The sequence below is a fragment of the Streptopelia decaocto genome (assembly GCF_964273445.1).
Source record: "Streptopelia decaocto genome assembly, chromosome: 5".
Taxonomy (NCBI): Eukaryota; Metazoa; Chordata; class Aves; order Columbiformes; family Columbidae; genus Streptopelia; species Streptopelia decaocto.
Window position 1 is genome coordinate 12,447,125 of NC_138659.1, and position 19,634 is coordinate 12,466,758.

General features: G+C 42.5%; 1 protein-coding gene across 4 annotated transcripts in view; it reads right to left on the reverse strand.

Annotated features, from left to right (window-relative positions):
• Positions 1-772: 772 nt before the first annotated feature.
• FGGY (FGGY carbohydrate kinase domain containing) overlaps positions 773-19,634 on the reverse strand; it is a 281,837-nt gene continuing 262,975 nt past the window's right edge. For all 4 annotated transcript variants that reach the window (XM_082052357.1, XM_082052355.1, XM_082052354.1 and 1 more), the window contains 2 exons: positions 1,892-1,953; positions 773-1,033 (listed from right to left, as the gene is read on the reverse strand). In XM_082052357.1, the coding sequence (XP_081908483.1) occupies positions 952-1,033; positions 1,892-1,953 (144 nt within the window). In that variant the 3' untranslated portion in view covers positions 773-951. The remainder of the gene's footprint in view (positions 1,034-1,891; positions 1,954-19,634) is intronic.

Below are 19,634 nucleotides of genomic sequence, written 5' to 3' on the forward strand. Positions count from 1 at the left end.
ACAAGTCTAAGGAAGGAAAACTCTCTCCCCCTCTGCATTCTCCGTACCTGCGGTTGCAGAGTTCAGCTCTGCAGCTGGCGAGCTGTGCAGACAGACACGCTCTGAGCTGGGTCTGGCTGCAGCAACGCGATGAGAACGGGCAGGGAGAGCTGGGCTGTTTCAGGGCTGACTCCCCGCAAGGCAGCTGGCAGGATGGAAGGAATGCACCTGCATTACGAACATATTTGCAGCAACTGTGTCTGCTCAGCCTAGTCTTTCAGTGTCAACAGTGGCCCATTTCACATCCGCAGTGATTAATGTGCCCTGAGGGTGAGTTACTTGCAAAAGACAAAATGGCACAAATTATTGATAGCCAAACAACTGTGCTGGAAGAATGGAGGCAGAGAAAAAGAGAACAGAAAACAGAAGAAAACAGAAAATAAAAAAGACTGCACAGCTGTAAAAGTGATTCTCAAGTATCAACTACCAAAGAAGTACTGTAATCAGAGTGTAAAAAAAAAAAAAAATCCAATGGAAATCATGTTTTATGTCTTAGCTGTAGCAGATATTAAAATCTAAAGGACCATGTGTGTTACCAGGTGTAGTTACCTGTGAAAAGCATGACAAAGGGCAGAGCTTCAATCCGAGACAGTGATGTTCCTTGTGCTGTTCCCACTTGTGGCCAGTCTGTAAATACTGGCACTGGGGTACCTGCGGCTGCTTGTCTTGTCTTCTCTGACTGTAGCAAATGATTATTCACTGGGGTGCAGGGATTATTGACAAAAAATAACCAGTGCTTCACAGTGAAGTGGGTGCATTTTATTTCTCATTAAATTATTTCTCATTAAAATATACACCTTAAATGATAAAATTATATTTTTACCAAGGATACTACAGTAAGAAAAGATTACCCTCATCATAAGGATCTGGAAATTCTTTACCCTTGCTGTTCCCTGGTTACATGACTCTGGATCAGACACTGTTCATGATGGAGCGATACTCCTTCTGATGTTCCACAAGTTTCAAAAATACTTCATATTTCTTGTCATAAAACCTGTATGAGAAAGTTAATTTCAACAAAGCCTGAGATTTTAAGATTTAAATCCCCGTAATACACATTTACTTCCTTCACTTAGCATCAAAGAAGCTTTGACTCTTTCCTAATTACAACTTTTAGCAGGATCAGAATGCTGTATGCTGCCAGAGCAGAGCTTCCAGCCAAACAAGTGATTTTCGAGTTATAATTATACCTTTTGCTTACCCTATAGCCAGCTTTGATTTTCAGACAGTTTTTCTTCCAGAGTCCTCGGCAATGGGAACGGGTAAACCCTGGGCCTTCTCTGCTCTTCTACCCATTGCTACCCTCTGGCAGAGGCCCAGAGCTCACGGCTCCCCGGACATTGAACCCGTCCCGCTTTCGGGAGCGCCTTTCGCGGCGGACCCAGCAGCCCCGGGACCGCCCGCCGCCGCCAGGGGGTGCCCGCGCGCCGCTGCCGCCGAAGGAGCCGCCGCGGGCGGGAGCGGCCCCGCAATCCCCGGGCCACATCTCGCCCTCGTCCGCCAGGCGTGTGGGGATTGTGCGGCTCGCTGGACGAAGCACACGCGGAATTACGAAAAGGTCTGAGGGAGCCGGGAACCGCGGGCGGGTTGGAAACTCCGCTCAGGGCGCTTCCATCGCCTGGCAGGTTCGAACCGGTGAGCCCGTCCCTAGCGCTGCCGGTGGCGTTGGTCGGCAGGGGCTGAGGTGACAAGCTGCGAGGCTCACATCACTGACAGCTCATGACCGCGCTCAGCTAGGGGAAAGAGTGGGATACCCAGAGAACCCTTAAAAACTCTGGGTGATAAATACTACTGCATTCAAGCGAGGCTATAAAGAGCCATTTTCAGCAAATTCTCACAAAGTTGGGATTACCTTTTATGCTCGTGGTTAGGCTGCACGACTCTCCCAATTTTCCCCATTTTCGCCATGGCCTCCTAGTAAAAGACAAACACAAATTGGAAAAGCCTGGTTGGATTTAAAATACTTTTTGACAAGAACAAGATGTTTCAAAGCCAATCAGAACATTACTGATGTATTTTGTTTCGGGTGAACAAGCCAGATGGCATAAAGTATGTTCAATCCCATTATATAGTAGTCATGAGAATAAAGTACAGCAGACCCCTCAGTAAACCAAAGTCTGTTCCTCTTTATTACTCGGAGTCCAAGGCAGAACAAACTTATCTTTTACTATTTACATTAACCAAAGGAAATGTTCAACACTGCATCCCTGGAGAGGAGATTTCTCAAATAAAATGATATTTTACATGAGATGCCTTAATCACATTCATAAAGTATCAATTCCCTGCAGCAAGGGAGGACTCGAGTGTGCTCCAGAAGCAAAGTGTAACTTGCAAAGTCCTGTTACAGAGCCCACAGCTGCCCTCCCATTCGGGTACAAAGGTGTCACAGATAGACTTTGATCCTGCACCGCTTTTGGCCAAAGCCAAGTCAGACGAAGGGATCTTGCAGAATCCCCTGCAAAAGGAGTCTCTGCGACAGTCTCATGTGGAAGGGAGAGAACCAAATAATTTGATTCCTTTCCTGAGCTCTGTGAGATTCTGATTTTCTGTGGAATCTCCTCAGCAATCCTGCTGGAACAAGACACTAATCACCAATGTTAACAGAGAGTCAAGCTCTCAGGCAAGGGTGGAGGCAGCAGGCATAGGCTGTTTTCAGTGGAAGGTATTTCACGAGGAGCATTAAAGCAATAGCTTTCAGATGGAACAGTGTCAAACATAAAAGATCAGGATGCAGGAATTGGTGTCTGACTAAATCTGTTCATAGTTTCTAGGCAAGACCCTAAATCTGTTTTAATGTTAGTGCCTACAGCACAACACTGTGAGAATATTGGGATGACCCCTGGAGAACACTCAGCCTGTGTTGCTGCTGGAAGCCATCTAGTCAACTGCTATGGCTGAATTCTTAAAAGGGTTGGATGATTTAAGAGGCTGTAATATCTGCTGCAGTAAAATCTTTGCTTCCCACTAATCCAGCATTTTACAGCTGAGGATCTACTAGAACTTTACAATGTACGTGAGGAATGTAAGCACAGTCTCACTGGCCCAGGACAGGCAGGGAGGCTCTGAGGATAAGCAAGATGACTGGCAGACTGTACCTAGTTTCCCATTTTCCCTGTGTTTAAGAAACCTGATCATGACCTAAATGCCAGGAGGTAAGTGGGCTGCCCCTGAAGCTAGCAGATACTCCTCCTGTGCACAGCAGTGTTTGCTCGGCCAGCCACAAGGTGGCCGGGATGCCACTCGTGTGCCAGCACCACTGGCAGCCCCAGCTTTGCCCACCAGGCTAAACCTGCAGTATTACCTGGCATGTTCTGGACATGTTTGCTTCATCATTCAGCATCAACATGTCCTTTTATAATGCTGGTCCAAATACACTACTAGAACGTGGAACACCTACCTTCTACATTTGTCAACTTCAGGGGGTTAATACCGGATAAAAACGTAGCTCTACCGAAGTAAAAAGCACAGCGAGTGATGGCGCAGTCAGGATTTTAGTCTGCTAGGGCTTCTGATGAAACAGCAGGGAGTAGTTCTGTGCACTCATTCACTCATACTCTTTCATATGTGCAGAAGTTGATCAGACTTTGATTCCCCAAGAAACACCCTTGAAATAACACTTCCAGCGAGATAGTGTGTTCTTTCCTCTGGGACACATGAGCCTGCTGGCACAGAGTCTCTGCACACCAGCCAGATCAAAACACTGGCATGGAAAGGTTGGTGTATTTCCCAGTAAGAGAAATGGGCATTTATTCCCTGTTCTTTAACAGGTGATACTAGCTCAAGCATTGCTCCTGTTTACAACAGCCTATCTTTTACTACTCCCTTACATGGCCAGCTGTATTTAGAGGCTACCCCAAAAAATGAATGAGCCCACAGAAAATAAAACCTCAAAGTAAAAGACAGTTCCCTCTATTACAATAATACTGCTTTTACAGATAGTTATGTTTTACAGAAAACATAAGGCAAAGGCCAAGTCCCCAAAGCACTCTTACTAATGGGAAGAGTCACCTTGCTTTCTGCTCACTGTTTTACGTCTCTTTTTGAGTTGCCCTGGAGATAGCACACAAAAATAAACCCAAACTAAGACAAATCCACTTTTTTCTCAGGTGTCACATAAATGAAAGGGAGGGCCAAACTTTGCTACTCACCCCCTCTGTGCACACACACAGGGCCTGTCTGCTGCTGCCCTGTTCTGGGCAGTGTTAAGAGAACAGCCACAGACAGTGATGTTCCCAGGACACATTCTGCTTCCACCATAAAGACTCTACACAGTCATGTTCTGCTTTGCTCTGGGGCCTCTTACAACTTCCAGTGCTGAAAAATGCATCACTGCTTCTTTGGGAAATAAGCCAGCCTTTTCAGATAAACATATCTTCAGGCTTTATTTTTATGCTGTTACTCATCTAACTCCAGGTCTCTTCATGCTGGTTCAAGACAGAAGAGACACCAACGCCGACTCCACCAGCCAAGTCTCCACAGGGCTGATGAAAACCTCCTGAGCTCCCTGTGAAGTGTTCCCAGACCTGAAACCCCCAGCACAGAGACCCCATCCTCTGTGGGCAGCCAGTGAGCTGCTGCTCTGAGTTGATGGTTGGACTTGATGATCTGAAGGGTCTTTTGCAACCTAAATTAATCTACGATGGGGCCAGCAGCAGGACAGGTCCCTAAAGAAAACTGGTCCCTCAAAGCCTGACCCGAACTAGGGAACAGGGCTTAGCTGCTGCTTATCTTTGCTGGTTCACCTATCTATACACATTTAGCTAAGGAGGAAGATGCCCAAGCAAACTTTCCAGTTTATCAGGTAAATACTTTTATATTTTTAAATCTACTGGAAATACACAGTTCTTTGAGAATCCACAGCATTAAGGTCTCACAGCAATTACCGCAGTCATGTGGAATAACATGTTGTTGCCAACAATCTTCAACAACTCACTCGTTCTGCGTTGCTAAAAATATCCTAAACTATTTCCCTCTCTTAATTTGCATTTTGTTTGTGTGATTTTTTGTTTTTTAAAGTCAGTTTGGTCATTGTTAGTTTGAACAAAAACTTTACTCCCAGAGGAGAGTCTTTTCAACAATTTTCTGGGGACAAAAGGGAACAGAACATTGAAAATCCGAATTTATAATGAAATCAGAAACAAAGGAACATTAGAATCGCATTACTGAATCAGATCAACCTTGTGCACTGTTCTGTCTGCAACAAAGCCTTAAATATAGTAAAGTGATAATACTGCTGTTCAGAAATAGTTTGTTTGAGGGTTGACATCCAAATCCATAATTCCAGTCACCAAGAATTTCACAATCGTAACTTGAATGACGCTCTATCTTCTTTGTTTGCCAGTCTAGACATACAATGAATACAGTGATTTAAACACAATGAATTCTCTCTTAAAACAAAATATTTTGTAAAATTGCTTTTTAATCATTTCTTTTCTCTCTATCCATAAAGGCTATGCTATAAATAAACCCTGAAAGTTCACATTTGATCATCATTTCTAAAGGCTGGGCAAGAGGCAAGTGAAGGGTTTACACAGTAAAAAAGAGAGGCACTGTGGAGCAGAAATAAAGGGATGCATTCATAATTTCTAACCTTTTGTTAGAGTGTCAAAGCTGAGACAGATACAAGCCAGTAAACACTCTGCTGACCATGGAGAGAGTTGGTCAAACAGGGTTACCCTGCCCAGGACAGAAGGATCACAGGCCCAGGGAACCAAACTCTCCAGGGCCAACTAGTATTTCAGAACGAGCTGCCATTTGCTGGAAGGGTGACCCAGCTGGGAAGGTCAGTCGTTGTTCCAGTTCATTTGGTACTGGTGGCTGAATGCTGCTCTTCAGCATCATCGGGGCAGTGGATAAATTTAAGATATCAGGGGGGCCTCAACAGGCAGCAGATCTCCCAGGAACCCTGAAAAAAAATGGAAAACCCTGGGAAAGCCAGGGAAATCCCAGCTCCTGGCATCCCAGCAGGATCCTGCTTATCACCCTCAGGACCACAGAGGGAGCCATGGAAGATCACACCACTCGGGAACAGTCCCTGAGTCTGATTTTCAGTAGTCACTCAAGGACTTATGTGACTGAATGTTACTGAAAATTAATGGAATGCAGGCCCTTAAAAGTATACATCAAATGAGAAATCCAATATAGGGATATCAGCCTCAGGTAAGGAAGTCAATTAACTAAATCCCATTGAAATTAATGAGCTGGGAGGATCAGTCCCCTTAAGAATTCATGATTTTGCTTTATTTAGGTACTTTAAAAATTGTATCTAAAGTTAAATGGATGAGGCATTAAGGCAAAACACAATTTCCCAGCTGTGTTTTCCCCATTTATATAAAGAATTCCAAGACATCTTTGGACTTTTACCCAGCATGAACAGTGAAAACAACCACATATCACCTAAAGTTTCACTGTCCAGTTTCAGTGGCTGAAAGCATTTGGGCTGCACACACAAAAGCAGACAGCAAAGCTCCCCAAATCCTGTGGCCATACCATGGTCCAGCTACAGCAACGCTGTGCCAGCCGCTGGCAGGGAGGATCCTCAGACAACATGAAAACCAAGAGGGGCACTCAAATACAAATTAAGTAAGTTTTCTCTGAGAATGCTGCTGCTTTATGGCTTGTCCAGTGACAGCCATGGTTCTGTTGCACCATGAATGGCCTATGAGTGATGGGAATGATGAAAAATAACCCTGTTGTAAACCAGTTTGGAGCTCTAAGTTATAACGTAACTAATTCAGGAATCTCAGAACAAGCTGGAATGAGATGCATGGCTTACTACTCTTCCCAAGATGAAGCTGTTAATTCACCTCATCTTAGTACTTATGCAAAGGTAGGAAATAACATTCATTTTTATTGTGGCAATACAAGCCCCAAGTGATCAAATGCTGCCATGCTTACACCCAAACGTCCTGAGAAATCCATACCAGCAAATGTGCTTCTCATATTCCTGAGAATGACATGAGTGTGTGCAGAGAAATTCAGTCTCAGTTTCTGAACCATACAGGGCTTTGAAACACAAATTTTGAGATTGTTACCCTGAAAACATCACACAGACTCCCACTCAGGCCAGACTTGACTGGTGTTTTTGTATGGCTCTGCTGTCCCAGATCCAGCATCACAGGAAAATAATTTAAAAGTTACCCTATTCACAACAAACTGACATGTAGGAACATTCTTCCCCATCAAATTTGTTCCGATTTGCAGAATTCAGCAGGTGTAAGTATCTTCAAACTAACAGGCTGACTTCCTTTACACTTCTAGGTTCTCATAACAAATAAAGTAAATAATGTTATATGTAATAATTTTTACTGTTCTTCAACAGTGAAGAACCTCTCTCTCACTCATCGCTATTCCACACACATAACCTGAGACTAACATGCTAACTATCATCATTTAAGAAGTCCAGTCACAGATACATTCAGATATAGATTTCTTGACATGCTGATGTTGGAGAAATACTTTTAAAATTTCTAAGAATTGCAAGCAAGGCTGCTGTTCTCTTATAGGTTATTATTTAGGGATTGCTTACTTGATAGCCTGGAGTTGAAAAATTCATCTTATCTATGCTTACGGGAGTTACATGGATGTATTTACGTAACGGAGCCCTAGCAGAACATTACTTTTTAGTGGTATATGACTGCATAAAGAAAGCATGTGATGGACCATATACAGTATTTTTGTAGTGGTTTTTTTTTCTCCCCTTAAATTTATTTGAGTTATAGGGGCAGATCTTGGCAGCATGCACAAAGCCCAAAATCTGTAACTCAATTCTCTGTGGTATTCCTAATGGAGTGAGCCAAGTTTTAAAACACATTATGGATAAATATTAGAGCTGAGCAAAAATTTCACACCTAAGACCAAAGTGTGAAAATTTGGCTTTCATTCATTTAGTGAAAAGGTGGAAAATTTCACACAAGCTTGTATTTTCCTTTTGCTCTGTTCCAACATCCATTTCTGTGTTCGTATCAAACCTCAAAGAGAGTGAGTGTTTCTGCCTGTCTGTGAGACCACAGAGAAGGAGGGAGAAGAGGACAGAAGGACAGGGGTCCAGTGAGCAGGACACCAGCTCAGGACTTAAGTTCAAGTCTGTCTTCGAGGAAAAGTCACTGGCCTTGCAAACCTCACTATCCATGCGTTAGATATCAGTCCTGGCACATCTAAGTGGAATATTTTACGTGTTTGTTTATTAAAGACTGTTACTGTGGTGAAGGGAAATCAGATAGGTAGCTTAGAAGAAGCCCAACATTATTCTACCCCTAAACCATTCAACTTCAGCTGCCAGAGGCCAACTGGATGGATTCTCAATACTGAGACAAGATAGTTTCCTGGTTCAAGCACTGAATCAGGATCCACAACATTTGCAACAGATTCCCTGAGGTATTTGGGACATGTAATTTACTCCTTTAATTTTCAGTTACCTCTCTCTGAAATAGGCTGTGCCCATTGCTTTTCCCCAGGTTTGGTCTGGCCTGTCTACGGAGTTTGTAAACTCCAGGTTTGTCCCTAGGTTTGTTCTGTGGATGGTACAGGGAGCTCTCAGTCCTACTGCAGCCCATCTTCCCTCATTAATATATCACTCAACCTGCCTTGTACCACAGGAGCACGGTATTCACTCCTCAGTATCAGAGATGAACAAATGGAAAAGAGATCACATAACAGTAGAGACAAGTGTAGATGAGGCCAAGGTACCACGTCAACCTACTTTTACTCTGCTTCAGTGGCTCCATGGACTGTCAGACTGTGGCCACCATAGCTCAGGGTCACCCAGAGCTTGTGCTTCAGCCAAGCTGGCCAGCCCACAGACAAAGCCACAAGAGCAGTGGCAGTGGCAATGCAGCTGTTGTAAATGGTGGCTTGTCATGCTAGCGATGGTATTAATTACTTATTCCGCAGACCAAATTTAGCGAGGGATGAGGGTCAGCTATGACTGCCACATCATCTATCAGCTGGAAACTATGTTTGGGTCTAAGCTCCAGCCACACTGCTACTAAATATAGGTTAGTTTGTTGTTGATTTGACTCCGCACTCCCCTGAGTTGCCTTTGACTATCAAATAATTAAGCAGTTTGCTTTGTGAGGGCTCCATTGCTGGCACCTCTTCATGCCCGAAGCTGCTTGGATGCAAACTTGACAGCTTAGCAGGGGTTTCAGTTTACCCAGGCAATGGAAAGAGCCCAAGTGTTTAGCTCCTGTTTCAGTTTCACCGATTGCTGGCACTGGGTGCCATGAATCAACAGTTTGTGGGCACCACCTGAGCAGTCTGCACCAGAGCTGGGGCACAGTTCAGCCACACTTACCCTGACATGGGCTTGGACAGATTATTCATGAAGCATGTGTCCACTTCACGTCTGTGTATGACAATCCAAGATAGCTTTAAATTCAGCTCACACAGATAGGGATAAGGTGCAACCACAGCAGCACAGAGGTCTGTCCAGCCTGCCCACCAGGCTGGTTTCTACAACCTGGGGCACACTCTGCCTCCTCACAGGTCTCTCACCCCCTGGAGGTGGAATAAATTCATTAAATCACACAGCATCACTGTCACAACAGACTAAGAAGGTTTGTCCATATAAACCACATGAATATATATTGATTTAACTCACTTTTTAGGCTTGGAAACATTATGTTGACAGGCAGCTCTGTTTCACAGAAAATGAGCTCACCTGGGAGTCAAGAGAGCAGATTCCTACAGCAGATCCTGATGCAAGGCACTGCCCTGCAGCCATGAGCTAAATCAGACCTCTCCACATTCATCGCTGCTAGTGATGGTGTGAACTAAGTCTGGGAGTGCTGCTCTGCTGCACAACCTGGAACGAGTTATTTGCTTCTCTGACTTCTTTTTGGCCTTCTGCTTGCAGTATATGCCCTTTTACCCTCCACTTGAGGTGATAAAAGCTTCAGGGCAGGCAGGGCAGGTAGGGCAGGTATGTGTTTCCACACTAACTTGCACAACAAAAGAAATGAGATGGACAGAAAGCAGGAAGAGTCATTTGGACAGGGGAGCATAAACGTAGAAGCTGAAGAACAAGCATCCGCACAGGATATCCTGACGCTCTGCTGTGTACTTGACACAATATTTAGTTTAACTGCACCACTTCCTTCAAGGTGCAAAATTCAGATTTATTCAGCTGATTTCTTTTCACATTCATGCTGAACATACAGCTTTCCTTGCATTTAGTCATTGAGTTCAAACTTTTATTTGCCATCTGGCAATGGACTGGGGTTTACTGGGGGGAGGGGATAGGAAAGAGGGCTTTTTTTCCTCTTTTTTGCATCTGTATTTGCTTTATGAGCTACAGCTAAGGCATCATTTACACATGGGGAACTCGATCAGGTTCTCTCAATTCTTTCCATATGTTCGCTTATGCTGTCAAAACATTTTTTCAATCTAATTAATCTGCACGCGTCTCTCCGTTCATTTCGCCAGTTGGGATTTAGAATTCTAAGGGGTATCTAGCTGGGATTTTGTCATAAAAACAATTTCTGCCGACACTTTGCTTTAAGGTTACTCCACCAAGAAAATGAAACTATTTGCATCATTTCACTCTTCTCCATCTAATTATTCTTTCCCTATTTCCAGCACTGGCTGAGGAGACTTTCCTTTTCCTCTCATCTTTCAAATGCATTCTTTGCCACGCTCCAGTGCCACGATGGCTATGAACACTTAGCAACCTTTCTAGCACACTGTTCCAGAAAGTTATTTTTCTTTCCCAAATTAGAGGCTACAAATGACTAAACTTGAGAACTGACCTGCTGATGATATTGTCCTGTTTTGTTAAAAACAGGGGCACCGTCTCTTCTCCAGCTCTGAAAATGAGCAGGAGTGAGAAACTACTGCTCCTATTTGTTTTTCTGCCATTAAAACTGTCCTTTGAGTCCTGTTCCTAAAAAGCACTTTAAATGCTGGATACATATTGCTACAAAATTTTAGAAAGCTCTCGATTCCTTAAAAACCTGGGAAGCCTGGTGTGACCCATGGCACAGCCAGTTTGTTGCCATATGTGCTCTAACAGCAGCAAGAAGAACCTCAATCTCAACTGTGGGATTCCCATGGACACAGAATCCAGAGAGATTTATACAAAGAAACTCTAATCACATGAGAGTACTTGTTCTGCTCCCCTTGCTCCTAAAAGGTTTGGCTTCTATCTCTCAGAAACCACTGGGAACCTGTAAATACAGTTCTCTTTAGCATTAAAACATCTCTGTAAGTAGAAACCTCTTCATATGCACAATCCGTGTACTGCAATTACATTTATCACACAGAAAAACCTATAGGCACCAACTTAGACAAATTTATTGGGAATAAACTATTCTTGTTAAATGTTAAAAGTCACACTTATCACCACTGTAAGCTACCTGTCAGGCCTGACATTTTTCTCTATAAAACCAAAATCAAGGGTTATTAAGCCCCACTTGCCCCAGAACCATGAAAGAACCTTTGATTACGGTAATATTACACAACCTCTTTTAATGAGCAAAATCTAAACCTGCCACCCAGCATTGCCAGCAGGAATTTTTAAAGGTATCTATCTGAGGCATCTTTTTCTTTAGGAGATCTTCTAAGAAAGCATTTGTATTCATTTGGTAAATAGAAAAAGAGAACATTTTATAATTGACTGTGCCCAAAATAATAGCTGGTTGTGTCTGAAAACACCAGTTAGATTTAAAAGTGCAGTTAGTGAGTGAGTCATCAAGTGGCAGCAGAGTTTGGCTGGCTCACAGCCCCAGATCTAATATAGCACCGTCCTGCCCCGGGGGTTATCTTTAAAGCTGAGAGCTTGCAGAGTAGAGCACACTAGACAGACTCCACTTCCTCACTCCCAAATTTTGGGTAGGTGAGAGGGTTTGTGAGCTTGTCCATAAGCTGTCTTTTTTATCTGCAGGAAGGGTGGACAGCACTGAATCCCTCCAGAGGGACATTCTCGCCTTGCACCACCAAGCCAGTCACCATTCCTGCTCCTACTTCGCTGTCCCGGCCCATTTCCCCTTTTTTACAAAGCCCCCAGTGAGCTGCATCTTGAGGCTCCCATTTCCAAGCCCCTTCACTCCCTTTTCCTGAGAACTTTCTAACCCACTGCTCCTAAAGCGTTTATGGGGGAAAGCTCTTCCCAGCACAACTTCTGTGACTCTAAGGAAGGCAGCTGGATACCTCAGCTCCTGAATTTTAATCCTGGACAAGTCATGCAAGCCTTCTGCACCTCTGTTTCTCATATATTCCACAGGAATCAATAAAACTACTAGATTAATGTCAAACACTTAGGAGGGAAATCTAGCCAATGTGGGACACAACTGAAGAAAAAATACTTTGTGCTTCACGATTCAGCCGATCCTAAGAATTGAGCCAATTCCTGCTGCTGAGGATCTGGCCTTTCATTTAAAGACAGCAAGCTGAGAGAAGAGATGAATAGCTGAGATTCAAATGGCTCATGGAGCTTTTAACTTGTAGGTCACCAGCCAGAACCTCACCGAGGTCAGTGAGTGTTATTGTGGTATGCAAGCTTTTTATAGTGTCCTTTGCAAAGTGCATTTATTGGTTTCAAATTAATTTCTATTGTATGCAGTCTGCACAACATGAAACCCTCCATTGTTACAGCTCAGTCACTGTTAACCCTTTGCAAAGCTACACTAGAGAAACTGCTACCACCACCACCTGAACAGCGTGCCTTTTATAACTGTACTTGAAGTGTCCTAACTGTGAACTGAGCTTGGATGACCTCAAAGAGCCTTTCCTGGCCCTGGGTAGAGGCACAGCCACGAGAGGAAAGTTGTGCTGCGGCTGTACATACTGTTCCTCGCTCGTGCATCAATCAGGAGAGGCAGAGCCCAGCTCCGCAGGCTTGTTCTCTGCTCCCCACAGTGACTCCACAGCCCTCGCTGGGGCTGCTCATGGAGAAAGAGAAGTGTGTGCTGGCAGCAGCACAAGCCTATTCTTTGCGGAAAGTACTTTCTGACAGAAAAAAGAAAACAGAAGAAGTAAAAATGAACAACTATATCATTATCTAAAGTGCAGAGATCTCAGCAGAGATCATTTCAAAGATCCATATTGTTTACAGCAGCTGATGAGTCTCACAAGTGCTGGAGCTGTGCTCTCGCTTAAAGTGCTAACATATTTACAGTTTTCAGTCCTGTCCTTAGCGCTTATCTGTCATTTCAAGATGAATGCTCCTTTTGTACAGGCTAATTACTTGCACGAATGCTGCACTAGCTCAAAATCCCGGATTCGTTTTGCTTTCCCATTAGCAGCAATTTTGTACTTTTAAAATTGCTTAATACAGCAAATTAAAAAAAAAAAAAAGCTCTTTTTTGTTCAAAGGTATGTCTTTGGCTGTGACAGGTACAGAATGAGAGGAGGGAAATTAAATTACTTTTATCTGATGAAAATCTTAATTGTACCATACAACTTTTCTAAACTCGCACATTATTCTACTCTTGCTAGATTTTTGGTCTTAGCTTAATTTGTGCAGATCTACGTAAAATCAGACTAGATCAGTAACAGACTGCTTGACAAGACAGTTATCTCATGCTCAACAATATTTTCTTATATATAATGCGTGAAAAATTTGGTAGGATCCGATCTTGCCCCTTCCTCTTCTAGTAAATGACCATGTGCCACTGAAAAGCTGTCAGTCTTTTCATTTTTACAGGAATAGAAGGAATGCAGGCCATTCTACAGCTCAGTAACTTAATTAAAAAAAATACAACCCAGACATGGAAGAAAAAGGATACAGTTGTAACCAGGAGGTCTTACCCTGATGAAAGTTTTGCATTGCAGTCATTGGGTTACTGACCAAACAAACCAGTTTCAGATGCAAATCAAAAAATTCTCAGCAATGCAAGATGCACCTGTTGTTTCTGTTAATCATGATCCCATTGCAGTCAAAAAAGGATAACAACTGATTTTCAGAAGTCTCCAGCAAATGCCTTCAACTGTAGTTTGGAAAAGGTTCCATACTTGAGCAAAAAGAACCCCCAGTCTCTCAGTTACGTGTTAGATACAGCACTGGATGTGTAAAGCTACAACTCTGTGAATGAAAATGCCTTTGTTGTTCCTAAAGTAGTGCTAATACAAACTGAGTGAATTTGTGCTTTAAAGGATGTGGTCTCCCATTCCCCCTCAAATATTTTCTAAAAACAGGAATTCTCCGTATTAAGTGCATTTGTTCTAAATGCATAACATAACTTTGAAAAGTCATGAATACTTAAAATATTAGAAATTGATACAAACTTGTGAGTTGTAGTAATGTCATACTATATAGGCCAACTTTCATTTTATATACACAGCAATGGAAACTACGACACATAATAAACTGGCTGCAATTCTAAAGTAAGATTTTGTTTTCCCATTCAGAAGTCAAAGGATGTTCCCATTAATGTGCAACTGAGTTGTCAGTCTACTGACCTTTCCTTTCTTACTTATTTTAATCTACCAGAGTAACACCATTAGTGTCATCATAGATTTCCTTTGCACTTTTCTTTCTATCACCTTTAATGTAACTATAAAACCAGTCTATGAGCTACTTAAACATCACTAGATCTGCTTCACAAATCAGCTGGAAGAAGAACAAAGTTAAACAACTTGCCCAAAGTCACAGTCAGTGGCAAAACTGGGAATAAAAACCATGTACTCTGATGCTCAAGTTAGATAACATACATTATCTTCTTATTGCAAAATTCTGCTTTTATTTTTACCAAGGGAACCTCAGAAGAACTTGACACTACAGTGGCTTATGTTTGACTTGAACTAGCACAGCTGATGAGTTTTACCCAATATATGCATTATCTCCCTTTACCAGGCTGCTATTAAGAACTACACGGGAAAATAAAGGTTTTTTTCCCCTCTGTCACTAAGAAGTACTACACTGCATTTCATATGGTATTTGCTTGATCTGTAAAGCCAGGCAATTCAGTTCTTATCTCAAGGACATTAAACAAGCCAGCTGATTTGAGGTGTCTAACATTTCTGGATATTCATATCTGTTCATACTCCAGGAGTCACAATACGAACAGGGATGCTGATAAATAAAGAAAAGCCCTTGTTCCTTAACCCTTACTGTGAACATTGCAGGAAACATCTAGCTAGCTTGCATGGGTGGAATATGTGCAAAAACCTCTCCAACCTTAAATCCTACTGCTGTGTTGCAGATACAAGGTATTATTGATCCATAGCATATTTTCCTGCTTCCTGAAATCACAAGCCAAATAATGGCAGATGACATTAGGAGAAGTTGAGGAAGTTAAAAAACATAGCAAAAAAAAAAAAAAAAAAGTGGATGGAAGGAAAATTAGGTTGGAAAGTTAAAAAGGCAGCCCAATGAAATGCTTGCACAAAACAGTTCCTGTGTAATCAGCCACTAGGGGGAAGAAGAGCCCTGCTGCCTAATTAAGGTGCAGTCACTTGAGGCAGTGAGCCCTGGGGGTTATTTATACTTGTTCAGGCTGGGGGTGTTTGAACACTTTCTCTGCAAGGTCTGGAGTGGGACAAAGCTTTTCTGACCTTTGGCTATGGTTCACCTTCCCCTTTCAAGTCTGTATAGGCCTTGTTAATGAGACTTGAGAATTCATGCACCTTTCCTGTTTTCTAGCTGCAATTAACTATTTTTGTACCCGAAGCACCTGGTAAAAACATTTGAACAGAAATCTGGGAGCAGAAGGGAGGGGATGAAGAAAAATGAGAGGACCAGAAAAAGGAGAAAGGGCAAAAAAAGGCAAAGCTGTGTCTTTTCAGACAGTGCACACTGCAGTGTTGCCTCTTTTAAAGCAAAAGGGAAGAAAAATCGCATGCAGCTCATCCGCAAAGTGTGTGAGAAATATGGAGCAACACTCTGCTGCAGCACTGGTTGGGATGGACGGCAAGGGACCTGCATCCCCACTCATGCCCACTGACCTGCATGACCTGCACAACTGAAGCCATGTGAGAAAAATGAATGAGGTAAAGAGTTGAAGCCCGTCTCAGGTCACTTTTTCTCTGCTGCTGCTGTGGACACGGAACTATTCAACAGCCTGGCTTTGACTAAATCACAGACAAACAATATTTTCTATTACCATAAAAATGACAAATAAGTAACAGTTATAGCCTGTAAACACGACGCAAATAGAGTTCTAAGTGGTACACTGTAAGTGGAAACAGGAACCTACCCTATTAAAGCCGGCTCAGCCTAAGGAGTATCAGATGTTATTTGGGCCTTAGAAGGCCTGAGACATAAATGATGTTTGTAAGAGAAAAAGTCAAATGACTCGTGACATGGTTTGCTTTAATATAAATGACTTTATCTGTCTTTTTGCTTTTGAAGACTTGCCATTTTCAGATCTTGAATGGCTAAACTAGGCAGCTGGCTTCCTTAGTCGGTGGCCTTCATTTTGTGTATAAAACACTGGCATTTACAAACTCGTATTCCTCTGGCGAAGGGAGGGCAGTTTATTTTAGCACTGTGATCAATGCCATCATAAATCTTTGCTTTTCCACTCCAAGAACGCTGGCCCAGCCCAGTCAGTGCCGTGTGGATCTGCTGTACCCTTAAAACACTGGATATACCACAAGGCTTTACTACAGAGCTTGAGAGCAGAACTGAGGCAGCAGAACTGAGGCAGCAGAACTGAATGAGCCACAAGCCATCCCTTCCTCTTTGCTTTTGATTACATGAGGTCGCAGGTAAGAGACTGTGATATGGAAAGAGCAGGGAAAGGGACAGAGAGAACAAAAGAGGAAGAATAAGATGACATAGAAGAAAAAGAATCCACAGATGAAAAAAGAAGTGGAAAAATATAAACAAAAGAGAGGCATGAACAAGAAGGTGTCAAGAACACAGGTGGAAAGAATAAACAATAGCTGAGTGGGAGCAGGGGAGAGGGAGATGGTGGGGATATTCGAGATTTAGTGCCAAAAAAGAAAAGCCCCATTCTCCCCCACACCTATATTCTTTCTCATGGTTCTTTTAGTCTCGTTCCATGCCAGTCCTCTCGTTCTTCTCTGGAATGACTGGAACTTCCATGTCCAGAAAGCCACAAGTCTGGCACTTTGTGTCTTACGGCAAATGTGCTGGCTATCCAATGTTTCCACAGGGGCAAAGTTATACAAAGCAAATGAAAAGCTCACTTAGTCTCCCTTTCATGCAATGCAAGAATCACCCCTTAGATGGGACTATTGCAAAATTAAACAACCTTACAACCACGACCAGTAAATAATGAGTAATGTGCTTGTATATACAAAGCTTTAATGCCAACCAGCCAAAGAAAGTGAGGATAGCTCATCACAAAAAGATCCCATTTATCAGAAGGGCTTCAAACAGCTTAGCATCTTTAGGGTCATTTCTCTTTCACCTAAGCTATGTGCCAGCTTCCAACTGAGAGGTGAACACATACCCGATTTATCTGCCTAAGACACTCGAGCACTAAAGATACAGGATTCAATAGCTAAACTACTTAACAGAAATCCATAATTTCAGGACACAAGATAGAAGGACACTAGTCTGGGAAAATTAGGCAAAAATCAAATCTTGCCAGACATTTTGAAAGCAAAACGAGCCTGACACAAGGCTGCTAGACTCAGCAATATTTTGCTGAAGCTGTTTAACTCAGTCCTGAGCTACAGGGCTGGGCAATGAAGTGACCTTCATTTTGTGTGACAGATTATCATCCTTCTCCCCAAAATTTTGGGAGGGAGCAGCTGGGCTTTGTGGTAGAGCCTTCCACACATACTCTTGTTGTGGAGAGGTTCTTCAGAGGAGAAAATATTGATTAGAAATGGAGTTATTTTCCAGACTGTTTTACCTTGGAGGGTCCACTGTGCTTCCCGAGCTCCAAAAGAAGTGACATGGTGAGATCTAACCGTTCCTCACTCTGCTGAGCCAGGTGGGCATTGCCACATCACTTTACTCTTCCCTGACAAAACAATGTGCTTCCATCAAAGCTACATACATCCACAGTCCTCCCTAAAATTTCTACCTATTCCACCTAAGGACTCTTGGAAAGCTGTGCAGAAAACAGCAACTTATAGCAGGTGCACACACAAACAGGCTTTAGGTGGGTCAAAACGCATTTATGCACTGAAGGTTAGTAATGCTCAGGGGAATGCAACCTGTAGGAGTACTATACATTGAGTACATCCCCCGTAGATGACAATCCACCTCACTTTTGATGCTTATACATGCTTCTAAGGCACAGAAAGATAAGGGCACAGCCGTTCTCCTTATTTGTGTTCTTCTAGTGTTTGTCAACCCTCATCTGGAGCAATATTTGTGCAAAAATTTGCAATTTATGCTTTTCCACGCCCACTTGGTTAGCCCTTCTGATTGTATTACCCTCAAGAGTGACAATTATGGTCTTGCTGATCATTACATGGACACCTGTCCCAATAAAAACAAAACAGAGCCATGAAGCAATTTCATGAAGCACAGTGGATATGAAAAGTTGCTTCAAAACAAGAAAGCAAGTAAGGGCTGGGAATAGTTGTTATATGTCTATATATAAGAAACCAAGGAAACAAAAACCTATGACTTAGCTGAACAAAGAATGGAGAATGAGAATTAGATTCCAACTCTGAGGATGAGGAAAGCCAGTATGCTTATAAAGCAACTGCCTTCTATTGCTAATAAAACTAATAAAGGTCGTGAGATCTCTCCCTTACCATTTCAGATCCATGATTCTATGGAGGGGAATAAAGAAATGTCTTTAGTGTTAACCACAATAAAATGAAATGTATCGGTAATGCCCAGACAGTAAACAAAGTCTTGTTAAACTATACAGATAGGGCAAATTTTTAGAAACAAACCTCTCTAGACATCTTTAGGAAAAAGGACAACATAGTATATGCAAGTTATAAAACTTCTTCAAATATAGGATGGCAAAACTATGTTCTAGCGATACAAACTAGTGGCATCAAATCCCGTGGCCAAGTGATCATAATGTCCTTCAAAAAAAGTATTGTGAAAAAACCTGAAGCATTTCAGACAGCTAGTGCTGCGGCTCTACATGCTTGCGCTTTGCCGCAGAACAGTCTGATCCCCTGTGCTGACATAGCAAGAGTGCAAATCCCAGATGGAAAATTAATCTCACCATGTACCCAGATTGAGTTTCCAATTCTCCAGTGCATAACTTGAAGGTTGTTCTGCTCAGCTATTGAAGAGGTGAGGGCAGAAAGATTTTAACTTTTTGACATCCCAAACATCATTTAAGCAAGACATGCTCTGAAAAGGACCTTACTGACTGCTGACGGTTACAAAGGATCCGCGGTATCCTCCTTTGTGCTCATCCTTCCTACAAAATATTGCTGTCACACGTTTCCCTGCTTAAATGGCCTGGACAGAAGGGGAGTCCAAGGTCCAAATGACTTCAGCTATGTCTCCAAGTATGCGGGTAAAGTCTGTCCTTAAAATAGAAAGGAGATAGATCACAGTATATTTTAAAGAAAGTATCTATCTACTATAAAGACATATTAACAGTTCCCTCATATTTATGGTTTTCCTCAAGAACAGACAGGGCCAGCAAGCTAGAAAAACTCTAAGGTTGTGATATTATTAAACTACATCTACAACCTAATCGCAGTCTGCTTGAAAAAAAAAAAATCAAGTAATTGTACATCTCCTCAAGCAAACTCCACCA